This window comes from Pelodiscus sinensis, chromosome 26 (assembly GCF_052426305.1).
Source record: "Pelodiscus sinensis isolate ZL-2025 chromosome 26, ASM5242630v1, whole genome shotgun sequence".
NCBI classification, from domain to species: Eukaryota; Metazoa; Chordata; order Testudines; family Trionychidae; genus Pelodiscus; species Pelodiscus sinensis.
The window spans coordinates 3,420,314-3,438,631 of NC_143077.1; the positions used below are offsets into that span (position 1 = coordinate 3,420,314).

At 57.9% G+C, this 18,318-nt stretch overlaps 1 protein-coding gene across 7 annotated transcripts in view; it reads right to left on the bottom strand.

The window, feature by feature from the left end:
* LOC102445639 (CYFIP-related Rac1 interactor A-like) overlaps positions 1 to 18,318 on the bottom strand; it is a 39,686-nt gene that overhangs the window by 13,961 nt on the left and 7,407 nt on the right. For 3 of the 7 annotated variants that reach the window (XM_075909015.2, XM_075909017.2, XM_075909010.2), the window contains exons 2-3: positions 2,761 to 2,845; positions 705 to 785 (exon numbers count right to left, since the gene is read on the bottom strand). In XM_075909015.2, coding sequence (XP_075765130.2) covers positions 705 to 774 — 70 coding nt within the window. In that variant the 5' untranslated portion in view covers positions 775 to 785; positions 2,761 to 2,845. Of the gene's footprint in view, positions 1 to 704; positions 786 to 946; positions 1,081 to 2,760; positions 2,846 to 18,318 lie in introns of those variants that run through there. The other 4 variants (XM_075909016.2, XM_075909011.2, XM_075909013.2 and 1 more) reach the window with 4 other exon arrangements.

Consider the following 18,318-nt stretch of genomic DNA (forward strand, 5'->3'; position numbering starts at 1 on the left):
CCCTTCTCCCTGCCACCTCCCCCGGCTCTCAACCCATCTATCCCCCATCCCCACTGGCTCCCATACCTCCCTGGGCTCCTTCCTCCTCTCCCTCCTCCCCGCCACCTCCCCCAGCTCTCAACCCATCTATTCCCCCATCCCCACTGGCTCCCACTACCCCCCGCCCCGGGCTCTCCACCCATCGCCCCAGCCCCCGCCACCTCCCCAGGCTCCCAACCCACCCCCCATACCCCTGCCGACTCCCCATCTATTCCCCCCATACCTCCTTGCCTCTGACCCCCACTGCTTCCCATGGGCACCTCACCCATGCCCTGGGCTCCCATTGCCTCCCCTTGTTTCCCCCCTCGCCCCTGCTGCCTCTCTGGGCTCCCCACCCCACTCATCACTTCAGGGCCTCCCCTGCCCCACTGTGCCCCAAGCTCCCTTCCGCAGCCCCACATCCCAGGCCTGCCCCTCTCCTTGCCTCTTGGCCGCAGCTCCCCGCTAATCCCGGCCCCCGCCCGTAAGGCCGGCCCCGTGTGCACCTAGAGGAGCCGCCCCGGGCCAGGGGAGCGTGTCCCCCCGGTCGCTGGGCTGGGGCCGCCAGCACAAGAAGGGCCTCCCGTCAAACCCAGCGCAGCGTGTGAATGGATTGTCATCCCTCGAGAGCAGCGGCTCCCCCCTGAGCAGGCACAGACACCCCCAGCCCTGAGCGCCGGACTTACTTTCAAAATCCAGGAAAAAATGAGGACAGTTTTCTAAATCTTTGCCCAATACCTTTATCAGGTTGCCCATGGCCAGCAGACCTGAGCGAGAGAAACAGAACAGAATAGAACAGCAGAAGCCCTGAGCGCCAGCGTGCCGCCGCCTGGAGCGTGGCACTCCTCCGCCCCCCGGCCGCCAGCCAGCCCCCGCCTGCACCTCACAGCCGACTGCCCCGCCAGAGGCTCCCCCGCCGCCGCCTTACCTGCTTGCTCCAGATACACCTGGGAGCCGCGCTGCAAATACAGGTGAGTCTCCCTCTGCCTCCCCCCTATGCCCTTTGGGATGCAGGAGCAGGCGAGCGGCGGTGAAAGCCGAGCATGACCGTCTGCAGCACAGCTGTCTGCTCCGCCAGCCTCCCTCTCCCGCCGTCTGTCTGCGCGAGGACGCGGAAACGCTCCCCCCCCCCGCCCCGACTTCTGTTTTTTCTATTTTTGAGGCGGGAGGGGAAGCGGAGCACTCGTTCCGTGCCTCGAATTTCCTGTGTGAGCCTCTCGCATCTTCCCCTCCGCTCGAGCTAGCCTGCCTCTCAGGACTTCCTCCTCACCCGGCCAGACGACTGAGAACCCCCCCGCCCCTCCGGCCTCCCTGCCTCGTGCTGCTGCTCGCTCTGGCACCTGGTCAGCAGCTGGGAGAACCTGTTCCCCAGCTGGCGGGAGGCGGGTGCTCCTCTGGAGCCCAGCCAGCGCCTGTCTGCCAACCGGGGGTGTTGGGAGGGGAAAACACCTGTCCCTGATGCACCAGGGCCTTTGCACTTCCTTAAACAGAGCCGCAGGCCAGCCCTGCAGCGACAGTTCCACAAATGAACGGGAGCAGGCCTCCGGGAGCAGCCTACTCAGGTGTCCCTGGAGTGCGCCAGCTACGCGAGAGGCCTGGCTCAGGCCTGGCATGCATCAGCTGTACAGCTCCGGGCCGCTCTCATGATCCCCATTAGCCCGACGGGGCGCCTGAGCAGTGAAGTGACTTGCCCAGCATTATGCAGTGAGTCAGTGACAGAGAGGGAGTGGTGGCCACATTTCCTGAGTCCTCCTCCAAGGGGCAGTCTTGCTCCCTGTCTCACGGCATGTACGGCCGCAACACCCCCCCCAGTCTGCCTTGAAAGGGCACCAGGCTTGAGGCTGGGCTCCCTGTGGTGAGCCTTGCCCTGGTTTGCTTCACAGGGAAGAAACTCGGCAGAAAACTCCCTCGGGCTGGCGTGGAGCCCGGTGGCCAGAAAACTCCACCTGTGGCTCTCCCCACGTGCTGCAGCCCCTCTCGGGAAACCCTCAACCTCGCTCAGTGGCAGCTAGGGAAACGTAGCGCCTCGCAGCCAGGGGTCTTCGCCGCGCTCCCTCGACGCGGAGCCCCAGCAAGCCCTGGCGACTCCCTCCGTCGGATGACTCGGGAGTGGTTATTGCTGAAGAGCGGCACCGGGGCGCCCGCGCTCCCGCTAGTTCACCGTCACTGGTATTCCCCGAGGAACGCGTGAGCGCAGATTTCGAAATCCCGGGCTGGGTCATGTGGACGCTCCACTTATTAACTCGCCTGGGGGGGGGGGGTTATTTCGAAATACAACCCTTGTGCAGACCAGGGCTCAGTCCCCTTCCTGGTCTACTGCCGTCGCTGACCGCCCCCCGGCGGATGGCTGGGGGCAGAGGAGCAGTATCATCTGCTGGGTTGATAGAGTTGGGATTTGTCCTGCCTCGGGCAGGGGGCTGGACTTGGTGACCTCCTGGGAGTCTCTGATTCTACGATAGTGGGTACCACGGTCCTTCACCGGCAGGAGCCCAGGCTGGACGCTGTGTCCGGCAGTGCTACCCTGCTAGCGGGGCCACGGGGCTGCCTCGCCCGGCCAGTGCGGGAACGGAGGCGGCTCTGTGCGATTCCCATGCCCAGGGAACTGGGCTGACATGACTCCTGCAGGCTGGCTGGGAGCTCCATTAGCAGACCTCCCAACCTCCTCTCTAAGGCTGCAGCCGCCTGTAGCGGGCCTCCCGGCCGGGTTTGCACTGGACAACAAGAGACGATTGGTTTTTTTACCTTGGTTTCTGATGCTTCGGTGACGTCTCCGGCAGGAGCTGGGCGTGGGTGATGCTCCTAAATCACTTCATCAGCTGGCAGAAATCTGCGGGGCGAAGGAGGACAGAGCATCACGGGAGGCTTCTGACACGGAGCTGGGGGGCTGTTTACTCTAGTGGCCCCAGTGGGCATTCGTTGGTTGCTGTGTGGGCTGTGGGTGACCCCTACTGGCCTCTGTCTGTAAGCACGGCCCAGCGGGGGTCGCCCTGAGGGCCCTCATGTCAGGTAGTCCATGGCCCGACCGGTTCTCACCTGAGGAGGAAAGGGGCTGAACAAAGGGAGGGGGTGGCTTGGAGAAGGGAAGTCTTGGCTGGGAAAACATGAAGAGAAGAGACTAAGCTGAGTTCTGAGGGGTCAGGGGCCTGTGGACCCCACCCCAAGGGGTCTGAGGCAGCCTGGCCCTGACTCCTGTAACCACATCACGTCTGTGCTGGGCTGTACCCTGGAGAAGCAATAAGCCCTCTCTGTTCTACTGGCTGGCGGAGTCTCATCTTGCTGCGGACGGGGGTGCAGGATTGGGGGGTACCCGACACGCCGCCTCAGCTTCCCGATTGCATTCGCCATCATGAGCGAAGCAGCCCCCTCTAAAGGCCCCGACCTTGGTCTGTCGTGCAGGGAGCTCAGCCAAGGTCTGTGCAAAGCTCTCCAGACAAGTCAGGAGCGGGTCACATGGAGGAAGATAGTAGGGGAACGCCAATTAGAAATCTGCCAATTCGAAATCCAGGCTGCGTCGTGGCGGTTTGCCCAAGTCGTGGCTTCATTGGGCAGGTCTTTCATTTGTACAGGTTGAACCTCTCGGGTCCGGCACCCTCGGGACCTGCCTGGTTCTGAACCGGAGTATTTTCCAGACCCCGGGAGCTGGGGTCTAGCTATTGTCTAGTGGCATTGCCAGCACTAAGCCGTGGAAGAGGACATTTCGGGGGAAATTTGAGTGAAATCACAGCACAGAACACTGAGAGCCAGCACTGGGGGCTGCAAACAAACTTGATGGGACCCCAGGAAACAGTGCCACACCCATGAAAAGTGGGCGTCCGGCTAACTCAAATAGCTCCGGACGACGGATGCTTCTGGACCAGCGAGTTCTGGACTAGAGAGGTTCAATCCGTGCTCTGGCTCCTCCAGTTCAGATCAGCTTCTTGGCCATGCCTCCGGGCACGATGACCGTGTCTGAAAATGACCTTCCTGTCAGAGGCCTGTGACTCAAAGGGGTGACCCTGCGGTTAAGAGCTTAGCTGCTTTGGGTTGGGGCAAGTCTTTCCGCAGGAACGAAATCCAGGATGCAGGGCGGACGATGGCGCACCAGTGATGGATTTTGTGTCTTTCACAGGCCAGCTTAACTACCAGATTCCTCCTCCTCCCATCGGGACCGTCCCCGTCACTCCCGCCAGGAACTCCTGGCTGGGACCCCATGCCTTCCTACTCCCCAGGGCAGCACGGCCCGTCCGTGATGGGGAGGGCTCGGCGCTAGAGAACCAGAATTCCGAGCGGGAGAGCAAGTTGCAGTAAAGACGCTTTGTCTGCCTGGTTTCCATGCCGGTGCTGAGCTCTCACGTCACTATGGCAACAGCGAAAATCTCTTCTTAAGACAGCCTCCCCCCCCGCCCCATAGCGAGTGCATAAGGGGGCCCCTTGCTCCTCCAGCAGTCAAGAGCCACAAGGGGCAGCTGCCCGAGCTGTTGGCATTTTCAGAGGCCTTTCTCCTCACGCCAGGCCGGGGGTCGCTGCAGTCCAAGCCGTCTCTCTCTCCCCCAGGGCCGCTTCCTATCAGCCATCTCGGTTGCAAGAGGCGCATGGAAAGGCCTCGGTTACCATGCGCCCGGAGAGCAGTCGAGCAATAGTAACCGATGGCTGCCACTCTGCGGGGATGAAGAACCGCCTTCTGCAAGGTGCCCCAACCGCCTGCCCAGAGGCCCCTTCAACATCTTGCCACCTGGTACGCTGGAAGTTTGCTGCATCCGATGCTGACTCTAAAAAAGGGGCAACGGCTGTTCTGGCCTCGCAGTCTGACCCTGAGTTAGAGGCTGGAATGGAGCCGTGACGAGGCATGGACTTTCCTCTTCGCACCGATCTGTTGCTGCCAGAGGATCTGTCTGGTCTCCGGACAGCACAGCAAACCGGCCGGTTCAGCTCGGGACCTTGGCAATTAATAAAGGATAGTGGCCGCCCTGACCAAGAGAAGGGGCTGGGGGGAGGGAGAGCTCAGTGGTTTGAGCATTACCCTGATAAACCCAGGGCTGGGGGCAGAGCCGGCCCACAACATTTTGGCACCGGAGGCGGGGAGCTCAAATGACACCCCCAGGCCGCCTCGCTTGGGCCAAAACTTGGCAAGGTCTCAATTCTGCCTCCTCCCTGTTCTGCTTCTCTCATGGCCCTGCTCTGCTGCCTACATCTGCACCAGCAGCAGACACACTATTCTACACGCTGGGTCTTAGTGGTGCCCCCCACAGTCTGGGGCCAACCCCGGTTGTGAGTTCAATCCCTGAGGAGGCTATTTAGGGATCTGGGGTAAATCTGTCAGGGATGGTGCTTGGTCCTGCCATGAGGGCAGGGAACTGGACTCAATGGCCTCTCAAGGTCCCTTCCAGTCCTATGAGATAGGTTTATCTCTATTAAAAACAAAAAAAGTGATTGGTTGTCAGGAGCGGGCTATGCATGCTCCTAGGCACATTACCATTGCTACACCGGCACCCCTGTGCCCCAAGAAAGCAGCTGGAACATTGGGCCAGTCTGCAAGGGGAGGTGCAAAACTTTCCTTAGTTTTGGGTCAGGTGGGTTCAAAGCTTCCGAGGACCCTTCTGTGGTTTAAGTTTGAATCTGCCCACAAAGCCCCATGGGAAATGCAGTCAAAGCCATCCCTTCCAAGAGAAACCACGCGCCAGGGCTGAGTTTCAAACAGAGCCCGTTCATGGCGCTATGACAGTAGCAGCCCTTACCAGCCAACAGCTGGTGGCATGAAAGTTGCGAAAACATCCTGTTCTGAATACAACCCTCTTGCTGAGCCTGCAGACAGAGTGAGTCATGACTTGAGGAGTTGTGAACCGGCTCCATTCATCTCCTCCCAGCGGCAGATTGATCGTTTGGCAGAAACCTCCAGCCACACTGGGATTGTGGGTGGGACTTGGCTAGGGTTGGAATTGCGAGCAGGACTGTCTTCTACTCTGAGTCTTCTCCCATGATTTCCTCCTCAAACCCTAACTTTGCCCAGCCTTGGCAAACCGAACAGAACGTTAGGTTTGAAACCTCGCTATGAACATATGGCAGAGCTTGGCTCATTGGGTAATGAATTTAAAATACCCTTTTTCTTCTGTTTTGTCTTAAAATCATAGAATACTGGAACTGGAAGAGACCTCGGGAGGTCATCAAGTCCCATCCTCTCATGGCACGGCCAAGCACCTAGATCCCAACGCGGTGTCCGTGGGCACCATGGCACCCACCGGGGCATTTATGTGCACCCACCTAGTGACCAGGGCTGGCCCAAGCCATTCTTGAGCCCCGGGCGCATGTGCAGCCCCCGTCCCTGGGTGCCCGGCAGCCCCAAAAAGGTTGGGGACCACTGACCTAGACCATCCCTGACAGGTGTCTGTCTAACCTGCTTTTAAATATCTCCAGTGATAGAGATTCACAACCCCCCCAGGCAACTTATTCCAGTGTTTAACCACCCTGACAGGCAGGAAGCTTTTCCTAATGTCCAACCAGGGGCGGCCCGTGAGCCTAGGCAGACTCTGCAGTCGCCTAAGGCGCTGCCAGCCCGGGCGCCCGATGATGACGTCACGGCCATTGACAGCCGTGCAGGCGGGGGCGCCGATCGCACCTTCCACCTGGGGCGCCAGCTGCCACAGCCGGCCTCGGGCCGCTCCTGTGTCCAACCTAAACCTCCTTCTATTTATTTGTACCATTCCAAGTTGTCAGGGAGGATTCTACACAATATGACCCTAAGAACAGCTCTACTGGATTAGGCTAATGGTCCAGAGAGCTCAGGCTACGTCTACATTGCAGGCTTCTTGCGCAAGAAGCTTTTTGCGGAAGAGATCGAAAAAGCGCTGTGCTTTTGCATGAGAGAGCGTCCACACTGCATGGCCGCTCTCTCGAAAGAAAGCGTTGATAGCTAGCCGCAGAATGGCCACCAGGGCACCTGTGCTTTTTCCTCTTTTGTGTTTTTGAGCAAAAAAACCCTGTTCCCGTCCCCACACACCTTTCTGCGCAAGATCTCTTGCGCAAAGAGGAGTTATTCCTCATAGAAGGAGAAATACCTACACCGGAAACCCCTCTGTTTTTCATTTGACTTGTGCGAAAGTGCGCTTGAGGTGTGGACGCTCCGCTTGAGTGATCCATCCCGTTGCTTGTTCCCAGCTTCTAGCAAACAGGCTAGGAAGACTTCAGAACATGGTTTTGTACCCCTGCCTACTCCGGCTAATAGCCATTGATGGACCTATTCTTGATGAACCTATCTAGTTCTTTTTTGATCCTTATTATAGTCTTGGCCTTCACAACATTCTCTGGCAAGGAGTTCCACAGGTATGGGTACGGATGTCACTGTTCGCCCCTTGAAAACAAGGCTGCTCCCTGCTCTTTTCCTAAAGGAAATTTCCCAGTCCTGGGGAGTACACGAGCACAGGACTACCAATTCCTCATTCTTCCACAGCTCGGAGGGGAGCAAAGTCTTTCAGACTCCTCTGCACCCCCCAGCGTTTCTAAAGGAAAAAGTACAAACAGATGGAGAAAGAAGAGCTAAACTAGGGATCTTTGCCATCCCATCACACAGAGCAAACAGCTGGTGGCGACGCTTGTACGCTTCTGATCTTCAGCAACACTTTGTCAAATCTGAGGCAGAAATACACTTTGCAAAATGTCAGTCAGAAGCTCAGGCACACAGTAAGAGCTGTTCCAAACCATCAAACCTCTCCAGAGATCTGGTCTGCCACTAGCCACAAACCATCAGGTAATGTGACCCTCCCGGCAACACGTCCCGTTTGGTTTTAAGGGCCTGTGTGTCACCAGATGAATAACCCCCCGGTGAGCCTGAAAGCCAGGACAACCAAACCGTACCACACTCCCCCTTCTGGGCATGTGGGGAAAAAAGCCCCCCCCCCCCCCAATCGAGAGGCAAAAGACAGCCGCTGGCTGCAGAAGGCCGGGTGGAATTGTGGTGGAGGTGCTAGCCTCGTTTCCTAGCCCTGTCACCACCTCCTTTTTTACCTCAGCATCTTAGTTCCCCAGCTGCAAAATCAGGGCTGCCATATTGCCTCTCTCTCACCCTTCCTCTCCCTGGATTGTACATTGGGGGACGAGGGGGAGGACAGGGACTATCTCATGGACGTGTTTGTGCAGCACCTGCCATGAGCTCACATGCAGCCCCTGGGTGCTATTACAATGCAAATAATGTTGATAATGCTCCCTCTTTTCAGGTCGGAAAAGCTCAAGACGCTTAAGTTCGCAGGCTCCATTGTGAAGCGTGTGACTTTCACGGCATGTTAAACTGCAGCCAGCAGCCATGTTCCCCTTCCCAGCAGTTTTACTCCCCCCCCCCTCCCCTTCTCCATTACTTGTCCTTTTGCTAAGTTTTCAGTTTTCATATTAGGAGAGGAAATCCAACACCTATGGGAGTAGCTGCAGCTTCTTCCCTCATGGAAAGCAATAGGGCTATAAACTATCAGCACGACCAGACTTATTTTCCCTACAATTGTTTTATTTCTTATAAAATCAATTAAAAAAAAGTTCTGTGTTTTTACAGCAGCTAGGACGACAGAGCCTGGGATGCCCATGTGCTACAACACTGTGTAGCACTGAGCACTTGTGTTGCAACTTCTTTAGTTAGTGCTGGTAAAAAATACGCCATTTATTTTTTGTGGGAATCATTTTTAAAAATATGTCAGGTTGTTTAATTCTGTGTACTTTTTCTGACAAAAACCCAGAACTGGGAACTGGAAAATATTTTTGGGAACTGGAAAATGCTCTTGAAAACTTTTGTTTATTTTTTAAAATTAGTTTTCAGTAGAAATGCTCAGGCTGTGTCTAGACTACACAGTTCTTCCGGGAAAAGATACGCAAATTGAAACCGCAATGTGCATATCTTTTTCTTCTTTTTTTGGAAGAGGCTTTTCCGACATTTGGCCTGTCTATACTGGGCCAAATGTCAGGAAAAAACCCTTTTTCGGAACATCCCTTCTTCCTCATAAAACGAGGTTTATAGGGATGCCAAAAAACCCGTGTCTACTCTTCTGAAAAAAATTTCAGAAGAGCAGACGTGTTCCTTGGATGCAGCAGAGTTTTTCCAGGATATCGTATCCCGGAAAAACAGTGCAGTCTAGACATACCCTCAGTTTCTGAAACCAAACTGTTTTACTGAAAACCTATTTTTTTTCTGAAAATTGGCCATTTAGAGAACATAAACCAGAAAAGTTTCTGTTTTTCCTTTGACAACTTTGACCAAAATGAAATTTTCTGCAAAAATATTGGAGCAGAAAAGCTGGTTTTTTTCCTAAAACTGTTTCAACAAAAAAGTCAACTCACTCTAACCCTGGTGTGTCTCCTGATCACAACCGATGTGGAATGCGGTAACTCCTATGGAAATGAATGGGACTCGCGCATTGTTACCATCTCTCTTGACCACGCTTTGCAAGAGCAAATTACAAAATGCAGGTATCACATAAGCGCCCTGTCATGCTCGGTGCACAGGAGAAACCGTTTCAGCTCAGTTGCTGTCTACACCTTCCCCTGCATTTGATCCCATTGCTTCCTGAGCGTGACGCCTCTTTTATAAAGGTCACTGCCTCCCCAGGCTCAGTTCCACTCTGAGAAATGGCTCTGTGGGAGCAGCGCTGTGGAATCCGAGTGGAATTTCTCAGCAATTCCTTAGCAGAGTTATTGAGAGCACAAGAACGGCCAGACTGGGCCAGACCAAAGGACTATCCGGCCCAGTGTCCTGCCTGCTGCCAGCGGCCAATGCCAGGTGCCCCAGAGGGAACGAACAGAACAGGGAATCCTCACGTGATCCCTCCCGTCGCCCAGTCCCAGTTTCTTCAGCTTGCAGATTGCAAAGATATTTCTTTTTTTAGCTGCCGGCCCTGCCAACTCCCGCTGGAGCCTGAAAGCCAAGCCGGGTTCTCGGGGTGGGTGTATCACCGCCAGTAAGAATCGCACGGCCACTGGGACGAGCTTAACCATTCCCCGGGTGAGCCGGAATCCGCTCCTCGTCCAGGGGTTTGCAGTGGAAGCTCGTGCCAAAGGATGGTGATTCTTTGTGGCTTTCCAGATGAGTGTTTCCAGGCGCAGGGTCTCCAGGGAGGCCGGCGTGTCCCCCAGAAAATGGCATTTGGCCAGGAGGAAACCGACGAAGAATCTGACATCAGAGCTGGCTTCGGAACGTGGCCTAAGCAGCAGCCAGCGTAAGGTCGCTCTCGTATTCTGTGTTCATTAGTGTGTGTTGCAGGAGAACTCCAGGGCCTGGGACACTGCACAGCCACAGAACACACAGACTGTCTCTGCCCCAAAGAGCGGGGAGCAGTGGGTGGAGACAGACAGGAGCACAAGCGAACCAGCCTTCTCCTAGGCAGGCTCCCCTAGTGCTGTATTGACTTGAACGGGAGCAACATCTCCCTGCATAGCCCCCAGCCTGCTCGCTGCAAACGGGGATGGGTCAGGGATGCGCTGGCGGGAGCCTGGGTTAAAATTCCACCACTGGGCTTGTGTGGGGAATACACCCGGCCGCCCCCAGCCCTAGCTCCCCCCACCCCCGATCTGGATCCCTCGTCCCTGCAGAACAGACGTGCCCCTCAGGCGGCAGTGCTGGCCTACGAATGGAGCAAGCCGCCCCAGGCAGGAGGGAAGAGCGGGGAGAGGGGGGAGGAGGCACTCCCCCGGGGAACAACACTTGGTATGTTCAGCAAAAACACACAGGATGTGGCTCCAAGTTACCCTGAGCCCTGAGTCAAATTCTGCTCTCAGCGACACTGGTGCGAATGGGCTGACTTCAGCAGCATGGCCTCAGGCGGGCGTAGCCGAGGGTAGAGCAAAGCCCTCCCCTCACACCTTCCCCAGAGCTGCTTCCTCATTCATTCATTCTTGCACGCCCGGGGAAGCGGTGAAGGACGCGCCGGCCCCGAGGCAGCGGTTTCTGACTTTCATCCGAGCCACAGCGTTGCCCTCACTCACAGCTCCGCGGTGCATGTCTGAGGCGGGTTGCTCAGGCTGAATGGACGTGGCAGAAACCCCAAAGGGAAAGGGCTTGGGGGCGATCATGCCGTTCGCACCTGGCTCGCCGTGGGGAACAGCTCGCGCCGGCCTCAGGTCGAGTCCCAAGGCAGCTGTTCCTCGAACCGAGCGCCCCCCTCGGTAGACCTCTCCGCGGGCTGCACAAGAAGGGAGCCCTTCACCTCACCCTTCAAAAGCTGCTCCTGGAAAAAAAGCTCTTACTGCAGATCCTCCTTCGCCTCCGCGCCCCGACCCCTCCTCTCTCCCCGACGAGGTGACGCGAGGCTCTGCTGGTAGAGGGGCCTTGCCCGGATTGTGTGCCGGGGGCTTGCCTTAGTTCCAGCCTCTGGCTCCATATCCAAACCGCTCTCGCACAATGGAGCCCGGCTTCATTTGGCCTGGGTGCCTCGTGGTGCTGTGGTGTGGCTGGAGGAGTAAACGAGGACTTGCCAAAACCTTGAAGATGAGGCAAGTGGCTCATTCTTCCGGACACTGCCGTGGGGAGAAGGGCCTCGTCTCTCCCTGCGGTCCGGCAACCGCCTGATGTAGCGTCCCTCAGCGCCACCTGTTCCGATGCTGCTGCAATGGGGGCAGAGTGACTCCCCAGGGCCAGCGCCTCAACAGGTGTAAATGGGTGTAGCTCCGTGGCGGATCAGCCAGTTTACTCCAGGTGAGGCTCTGGCCCCAGGTGTTCCATGGCGCTGTAAGAGCCACGACGAGACGGATGTTTCCCAATCCCGGCGGTTCCTGGGCACCGTTCCGAAATACAAGGGGATCACTCGGGCTGCGCCTCAGTGCTTGTCTCCATACGACACTCTGCATTAATCTCCTTGGAGCCTGATTTTTGCCCCGCAGCCTGGGCAGAAGGCTGGTGGCACCACATTGCATCCTTCCCGCTCGAGAACGAGGGCAAAAGCCCTTCCCGGCACTTCTCTGGCTGGTCTCCAGCCACGTTATCCCAGGCAGACCGACTGCCCGTGGAAACAAGAGCGGTCCCGTAGCACCGTGGAGACTAACAACTATCCTGAGTGTTCGTGGGCGCGACTGCTTCTTCAGATGCCAAATACGGAGCCAGGGGTCAGGCCCACGAACGCTCAGGACACTATTTATATATTTCGGTTAGTCTCTCCGGTGCCACAGGACCATTAGTGTTTTGTAAGTTCCTTTAGTTGCAGACTAACACGGCTCTCCCCCCACCCCCGCTCCGTGGCTTCCCTCAGTCCTCTGCCTTCCGAATGGCATCCCACGGTGAGGGCCGTGTCGTGGGGCAGAGTATGAATGGAGACGCCTATTCCCGGGTCATCTCTCTCGCCTGGTTTTTGGTCTCAGCCGCTCACGGCTTCTTCCCTGCTCTGCCATGAAGAGGTTTCTGGGAGCCTGCGCCGTCAGCCCTTGCCCGGGTGCTGTGGCCTGCCGAACAAGAAGCCCCACGGCCATCCCGCCACCGCTCCCAGTCTCGCGCGTCTCCGTGGCCCCGTGAGCAGCTCTCCCCACGGCGGGCGGCTTTCCGGCAAGAGGCGCTTTCAAAGGCGTTGGCGTGCACCCGGCTGCCCTGGCGACGGGGCGCTCGGAAAGCCACTACGCTAGTTGAACAGGCGCCGGCCCAGTGGCGGCGCTGCGGGAGGTTGTGAATGGTTGTGAATTCTCGTGTGCTCTTGTGGCTGGCAGGCCGGCCAAAGGAATCCCTGTGGCGGCTGCCGATGTTTTGGGCTGACTGGGGCAGCCGTCCCACTTGAGGGCCCTGGACCGTAGACCGGGGTGAGCAATAATTTTATGGGGGAGCCACTTAATGAATTTTGCTATGTGGTCATGGGCCGACTCCACCCTGGAAGGGGCGTGGCCTGGGAGGCAGGGGCGTGGCCTGGGAGGCAGGGGAGTGGCCTGGGAGGAAGGGGGCATGGCCTTGGAGGCAGGGGCGTGGCCTGGGAGTCAGGGGAGTGGCCTGGGAGGAAGGGGAGTGGCCTGGGAGGAAGGGGGCATGGCCTGAGAGGAAGGAGTCTGGCCCAGGAGTAAGGGGAGTGGCCTGGGAGGCAGGGGAGTGGCCTGGGAGGAAGGGGGCGTGGCCTTGGAGGAAGGGGTGTGGCCTGGGAGGCAGGGGCGTGGCCTGGGAGGAAGGAGTGTGGCCCAGGAGTAAGGGGCGTGGCCTGAGAAGAAGGGGCGTGGCTAGGGACTCGCTTCTCCCCGGGGTTGTCTGGGGCTGGAGGCTTTGAATGACAAACATAGCAAAGGGCTCGCCGCTCCAGGCCCCACCCCTACCGTGTTGCCTGGCAGCCGCCCGGACTTGCTACGGCGACGTAAAAGACTCGCGGCTCTGGCCCCTGCCAGGGTAAGGCTGCGACCGGGAGCCCTGAGCCATTTAAACGGGATCCTGCTGCCCCCCTGGACATTCGGAGGCGCGGGACGCGCGGTATAACTAGAAAGCGGCCAGATGCAGTCGGCGGGCTGGATCCGGCCCAGCGCTGCCGCGGACAGCCTGGGGCAGCTCCCCTCCACTGCCGGGCTGCGTCTGGAAGAGCGATTCTGTGACCGAAGAGCCGCCGGCGTTTTCCAGAGTGAGGTCAAATCGAACGGACTTTGGGTTTGTTCCCTGGCCCCCGAGCCACCATCCGCCGCCGCGCGAACCCCGCCCCGTCAGAGACAATCGCACCGGCCAGGTGCCACCACCGCCCCTGCCAGCACTTCCGTCCCTGCGCCTGTGAACTCCGGTCCCTCCCCGCACACCACAACTGCCCTCAGTTACGGAACGACCGGCGCCGGCCCCCAGAGGAAGGGCCCCCTGCCCTGTGTGAAGACAGCCCGGCTGCCTGGACGCAGGCGCCCAACGGACAGAGGATGCTTCAGTGGCGAAGCAGCGCGGCTGGGGAGGAAATATCCTGGCCAGCGTTTTCACAGCGGGGTCCCGTCCGTCAGACCCCTCCCGCTGGGTGTCGTCACCGCCTGGATTTTCAGAGGTGTGGGGCACTTCCAGAGGGAGCAGCCAGTGTCCTGCACTGCTGAAAATCAAGCCCTGGGTTTCAGGACTTGAGTCTGGGGTTAGTGCTGTAAACGGACGCTCCCTGTTTGGAGGACAGACAAGGTAGCCCACGACTAGAGTTTGGGGAACAACAACAGGCAATTTACACACAGGTGCATGTGATTCACCATAAGCAGCACAGCTGAAGTGGGTCTATACAAGGCATTTTAGTGAGACCCGGACAGAGGCTCCGTGGACGAGTTCTTTGTACAGGGGATGGGTCATGTGGAACTAAGTTTTGGCACCAGCGTTCCCTGTAAGCTGTGCACGTGTGCGACTACTCTGGAGAGATTCACATGCCACCCAGCTGAGCACCCACCGCTCGGTTTTTTACTTTCCAATGGTGGTGCACATTCACACATGCCTGGGTGCACATCAGTATTATTCCACACACGAATGGAAAAGGTTAGAGGGAACATTGTCAGGCACCCAAGTTTGAGAAGGCCGGTGCTCTCAGTCCCTGTCTTTTCGTGCCCGAGGGGCGGCGCTTTGGTGAGAGAGACTTTTGGCAGAGCACTAAATTGCTCCATGGCCCTCCACGGTGTTTGGCTCCAAAGGTTCCAGTTCCAAGGGAACTGGCCTGTAGCACTCGAGTCGTCTGATTCCGATCAGGTCCCTAGCTGAGACCAGGCCCTAGCACGGCCAGCCTCACCCCAGCCGGCAGTCTTGGGCCAGCCTTTTGCTTTTGCTTTCTGAGTGGTAGACACTATCGAAACAAACCACAAGAAAAAAAAATAGCTGTGAGGTCTCTGTGTTGAAAGGGCTGCAAGTGGACGCTAGAAAAAGAGCCCAGGATGTCCCGGGTGGTTGAAAACATGATGCACTTTGTACTCCACCCCGCCTGACCGATTCTAATCCTGGTAATTTCCGAGATCCTGCCAGGCGTGAGCGTTCACCCTTCAGCCTTCAGACTGCGCACGAGAGGCCAGGGTGATGGGTGCATCATGGAAACATGACTATCTGATGGGGGGGTGGAAGTTTTCTGTTGCTCTTTCCGGTTTTGGCTTCTTTTCTTCCTCTATCTTTTCCCTTCTGTGCCTTCCTTGCATCTCTCTGAGTTGCAGTTCCCGGGGCTCTTAAAGCAGCTTCCTTGCTAGTGCACTTTTAATTACAGGGCTCTGTGTTGCCAACCAAAGTGGTGCGTCTCTCCAGCTCCTGCCATACATCAGAACGTATGGGTTCGTGAATCCCTCTGCCAAGCAAGCCAGATTCTCCTAGTTGTGCATGGTTATGACACCCTGCCAGCTGCCTCTTTCCCTGGTGTGGGCTCTGCATCTTCTGGTGATGCCCCTCACCCCTTCCAATACAGGGGGGATGGCTGAGTACCCCCTGGGGTTGAGAGGTGCCTGGATGGTTGGATCTAGGGGGAGGACTTTAGGTTTTTCCCAGTTCAAGCATCGACTCCTACTGTTTTACATCTTCAGCCAAGTGGGTCATTTTTCTGCTGAGCGGGTCGGCCCTCCGTCTGTGGTTGGTTCCTCCGGCTGCAGCAGATTTCAGGGCAGCCAACCAGGTGAAGAGCAAACTCCGCTCCGGAGCTTCCTGATCTCCCCAGCCCATTGTCCGAGTTATGAGCCCAGCTCCAAACCGTCTTGCCTCACAGACGTTCCAACCTCCTGCCCTGCGGGGCTAATGCAGCAGCGGGCAGCCTGGGGCCCATCGGGGTCTCTGTGGGGCCCACGAGATGTTTTGTTACCGTTGCCACGCGCAGGGTTGCTGGATTCAGGTGGTTTTTCCCCTCCTGGTGTGACTGGCACGCACGGAAAGCCAGGGCATGTGAAGGGAGGTGCGGGTAGATTGCACCCACCACGAACTATGAGAGCTGGGCGCGCCCCCTGCAGCCCATCCCAGTGTTGCTGCGAAGCAATTGGCACCTCCTGCAAATTCTAGATGCGCCCGCGCCGGGAGCAAATGGCCCTGTCCTGAGAGGCCGCCTTGGTTAGGACGATCTTGCCGCCGCTGAGATGGAGGAGGGCCGTACATGCGGCCCACTCGCTAATCGCTGGGCTGATGGGAAAGCAGAAGATGAGATGACCCCAGTGGTCCTCTGGGAGCAGCTACCCTGGCTTCAGAACAACAGCAGCGGGTCCAGCTCCCGCTGCTGCTCACCGAGGCTAACAGCCTCAAAGGCATTTAGGGGCACAGCCCTCCGCGGAGTTAGGCCTCAGAAGAGCCGGCCGCCCCTGTGGCCCCTTGCTACGCAGCCTCCGTATGCCCAGGGTCAGAGTCAAGCTCCTGGCTTTCATCAGAAACGCGCACTGTGGCATGGGCCTTCCCTACCGAGCAGAACATCTGTCGCTCACAGACCACATCCTCCCCTGACAGCTTTGTTTCACAGCCTCGGCGAAGCTGCAGACCCCGGGCACTGAACACAGCAGACCGAGGGCGGGGCTGTCTTGTGTGCCGGTCTGAGGCTGTGGGAACTCCCTCGGGGGAGGTGAGAAATGACCACAGATCTCTCTGCTCTCAGGGTGCAGAGCAAAGCGGGCTGCTGGGACCGAGCCTTCGCCCAGCGCCCCGCCCAGAACCGTTTCTGAGCTTTGCCAGCTGCCCCGGGAGCAGGGAAGCTGTTCACGCACGCACATGTTGCACAGATGCTGTGGGGATGAACGTGGTCTGAACTGGCAGACAGCTGACACCAGATGGCTGTTGTGCTCCCCCTTGTCTGCTTGTTGGGACCACCGGTTGTCTCTCCTCTTCAGTTATCTGTGCTTTGGGGTAAGGCCTGTCCTGTCCTTATCTGCATGTACAGCGCCTTGCACAGTGGGGCCCTCTCCCTGGACGTGTTCCCACAATACACAGGAGAAAACGTGGCGATCGCTTTCACTTCCTGCAGTGCTGGGCTGTATTTGAACGTGCAACATAGAAGGCAAAGTCTCCATGTTCCTCTCCCAGCCCCTGAGCCATCCGGTTCCTCCTTTGAGGGTCCTTTTTGTCCATCCCCGCACAGCAATTCAGAACCATGATCCTGTGCCTGAGGTTACCATGACAAACGTGGTATTTTCCAGTCTGCAGCTTGCTACGGAGGTAAAACCAGCTGAAAAAGAACAGCCGTCTCTCTGTCAAATGAGAAGCGCGGCTATTCAGAAGCGCTAAATGAATGTGAACCTTAAAGCTCCAAGAGGCCTTTTTGTTAAATCGATCCTCCACAGGCCTGTAAAGTGTCTGACACTCCTCATTAAACCGTACGGCGCCAGCTGAGGCTGCGCGTTCCGTCCCTCCCAGGGCCCGGCCCTAAGCCTTCTGTTTGGAGCTGCAGGGGTGGGGAGGGCGTTACCCGAGCTTTTCTTCAGTCCCCGAGCCAGTGGCGGGGGCTCAGCGCCTGCAGAACAAACATGTTTGGCCCCCTAAAGTGACAGAAGAAGCCCTGAGCGTAAATCCAGGATTAGCGAAACGGGAGAGCCAGGCAGCTTGGCTCCAAGGGGGGAGGCAGGTGCTTGGTCTGCGGGATGGCTCGGAGGGCAGGCAAGGGTGTGACAGGACCACATTTGGATTGTTTCTGGTTCAAAGACAGGCCACCCCCAAATCACTTCATCCAGACGGGCAGAAACCAGGGACGACTCCCCGACCCCGTCTGCTCCCCGCGCTGCTGACACCTAAGGGACGACTCCCCGACCCCGAGATTTCCCCGCGCTGCTGACACCTAAGGGACGACTCCCCGACCCCGAGATTTCCCCGCGCTGCTGACACCTAAGGGACGACTCCCCGACCCCGAGATTTCCCCGCGCTGCTGACACCTAAGGGACGACTCCCTGACCCCGAGATTTCCCCGCGCTGCTGACACCTAAGGGACGACTCCCCGACCCCGAGATTTCCCCGCGCTGCTGACACCTAAGGGACGACTCCCCGACCCCGAGATTTCCCCGTGCTGCTGACACCTAAGGGACGACTCCCCGACCCCGAGATTTCCCCGCGCTGCTGACACCTAAGGGACGACTCCCCGACCCCGAGATTTCCCCGCGCTGCTGACACCCAAGTGAATTCCCCATCGGCCTGGCACCGGGGACTTGCAGGGATTTTGCTGCTCTCGGGGCAGGTCTGGGCTGCTGCTTTCTGCCCAAGTAGCCGTTGAGAGGGGCAGGCGTAAGTCCCTGCTCACAAAACCAACCTGCTCTCTTGCCCACCAGGCTTGGGCCTACGTTAGGCCAGGTGGTTTGGGCGCGGCCCTTCTCTCCTCTTCCCATCCCAACGGGGCCAGCTTTTCATGGCCGCAACCAGAGTTGAATACTAGCACGGAATAATGTATCAGCCATCTTCAGCCTCCATCCGAAGGCAATTCCCTCCTACGCCTCTTCCAATGGACTTGTTTTCTGGAG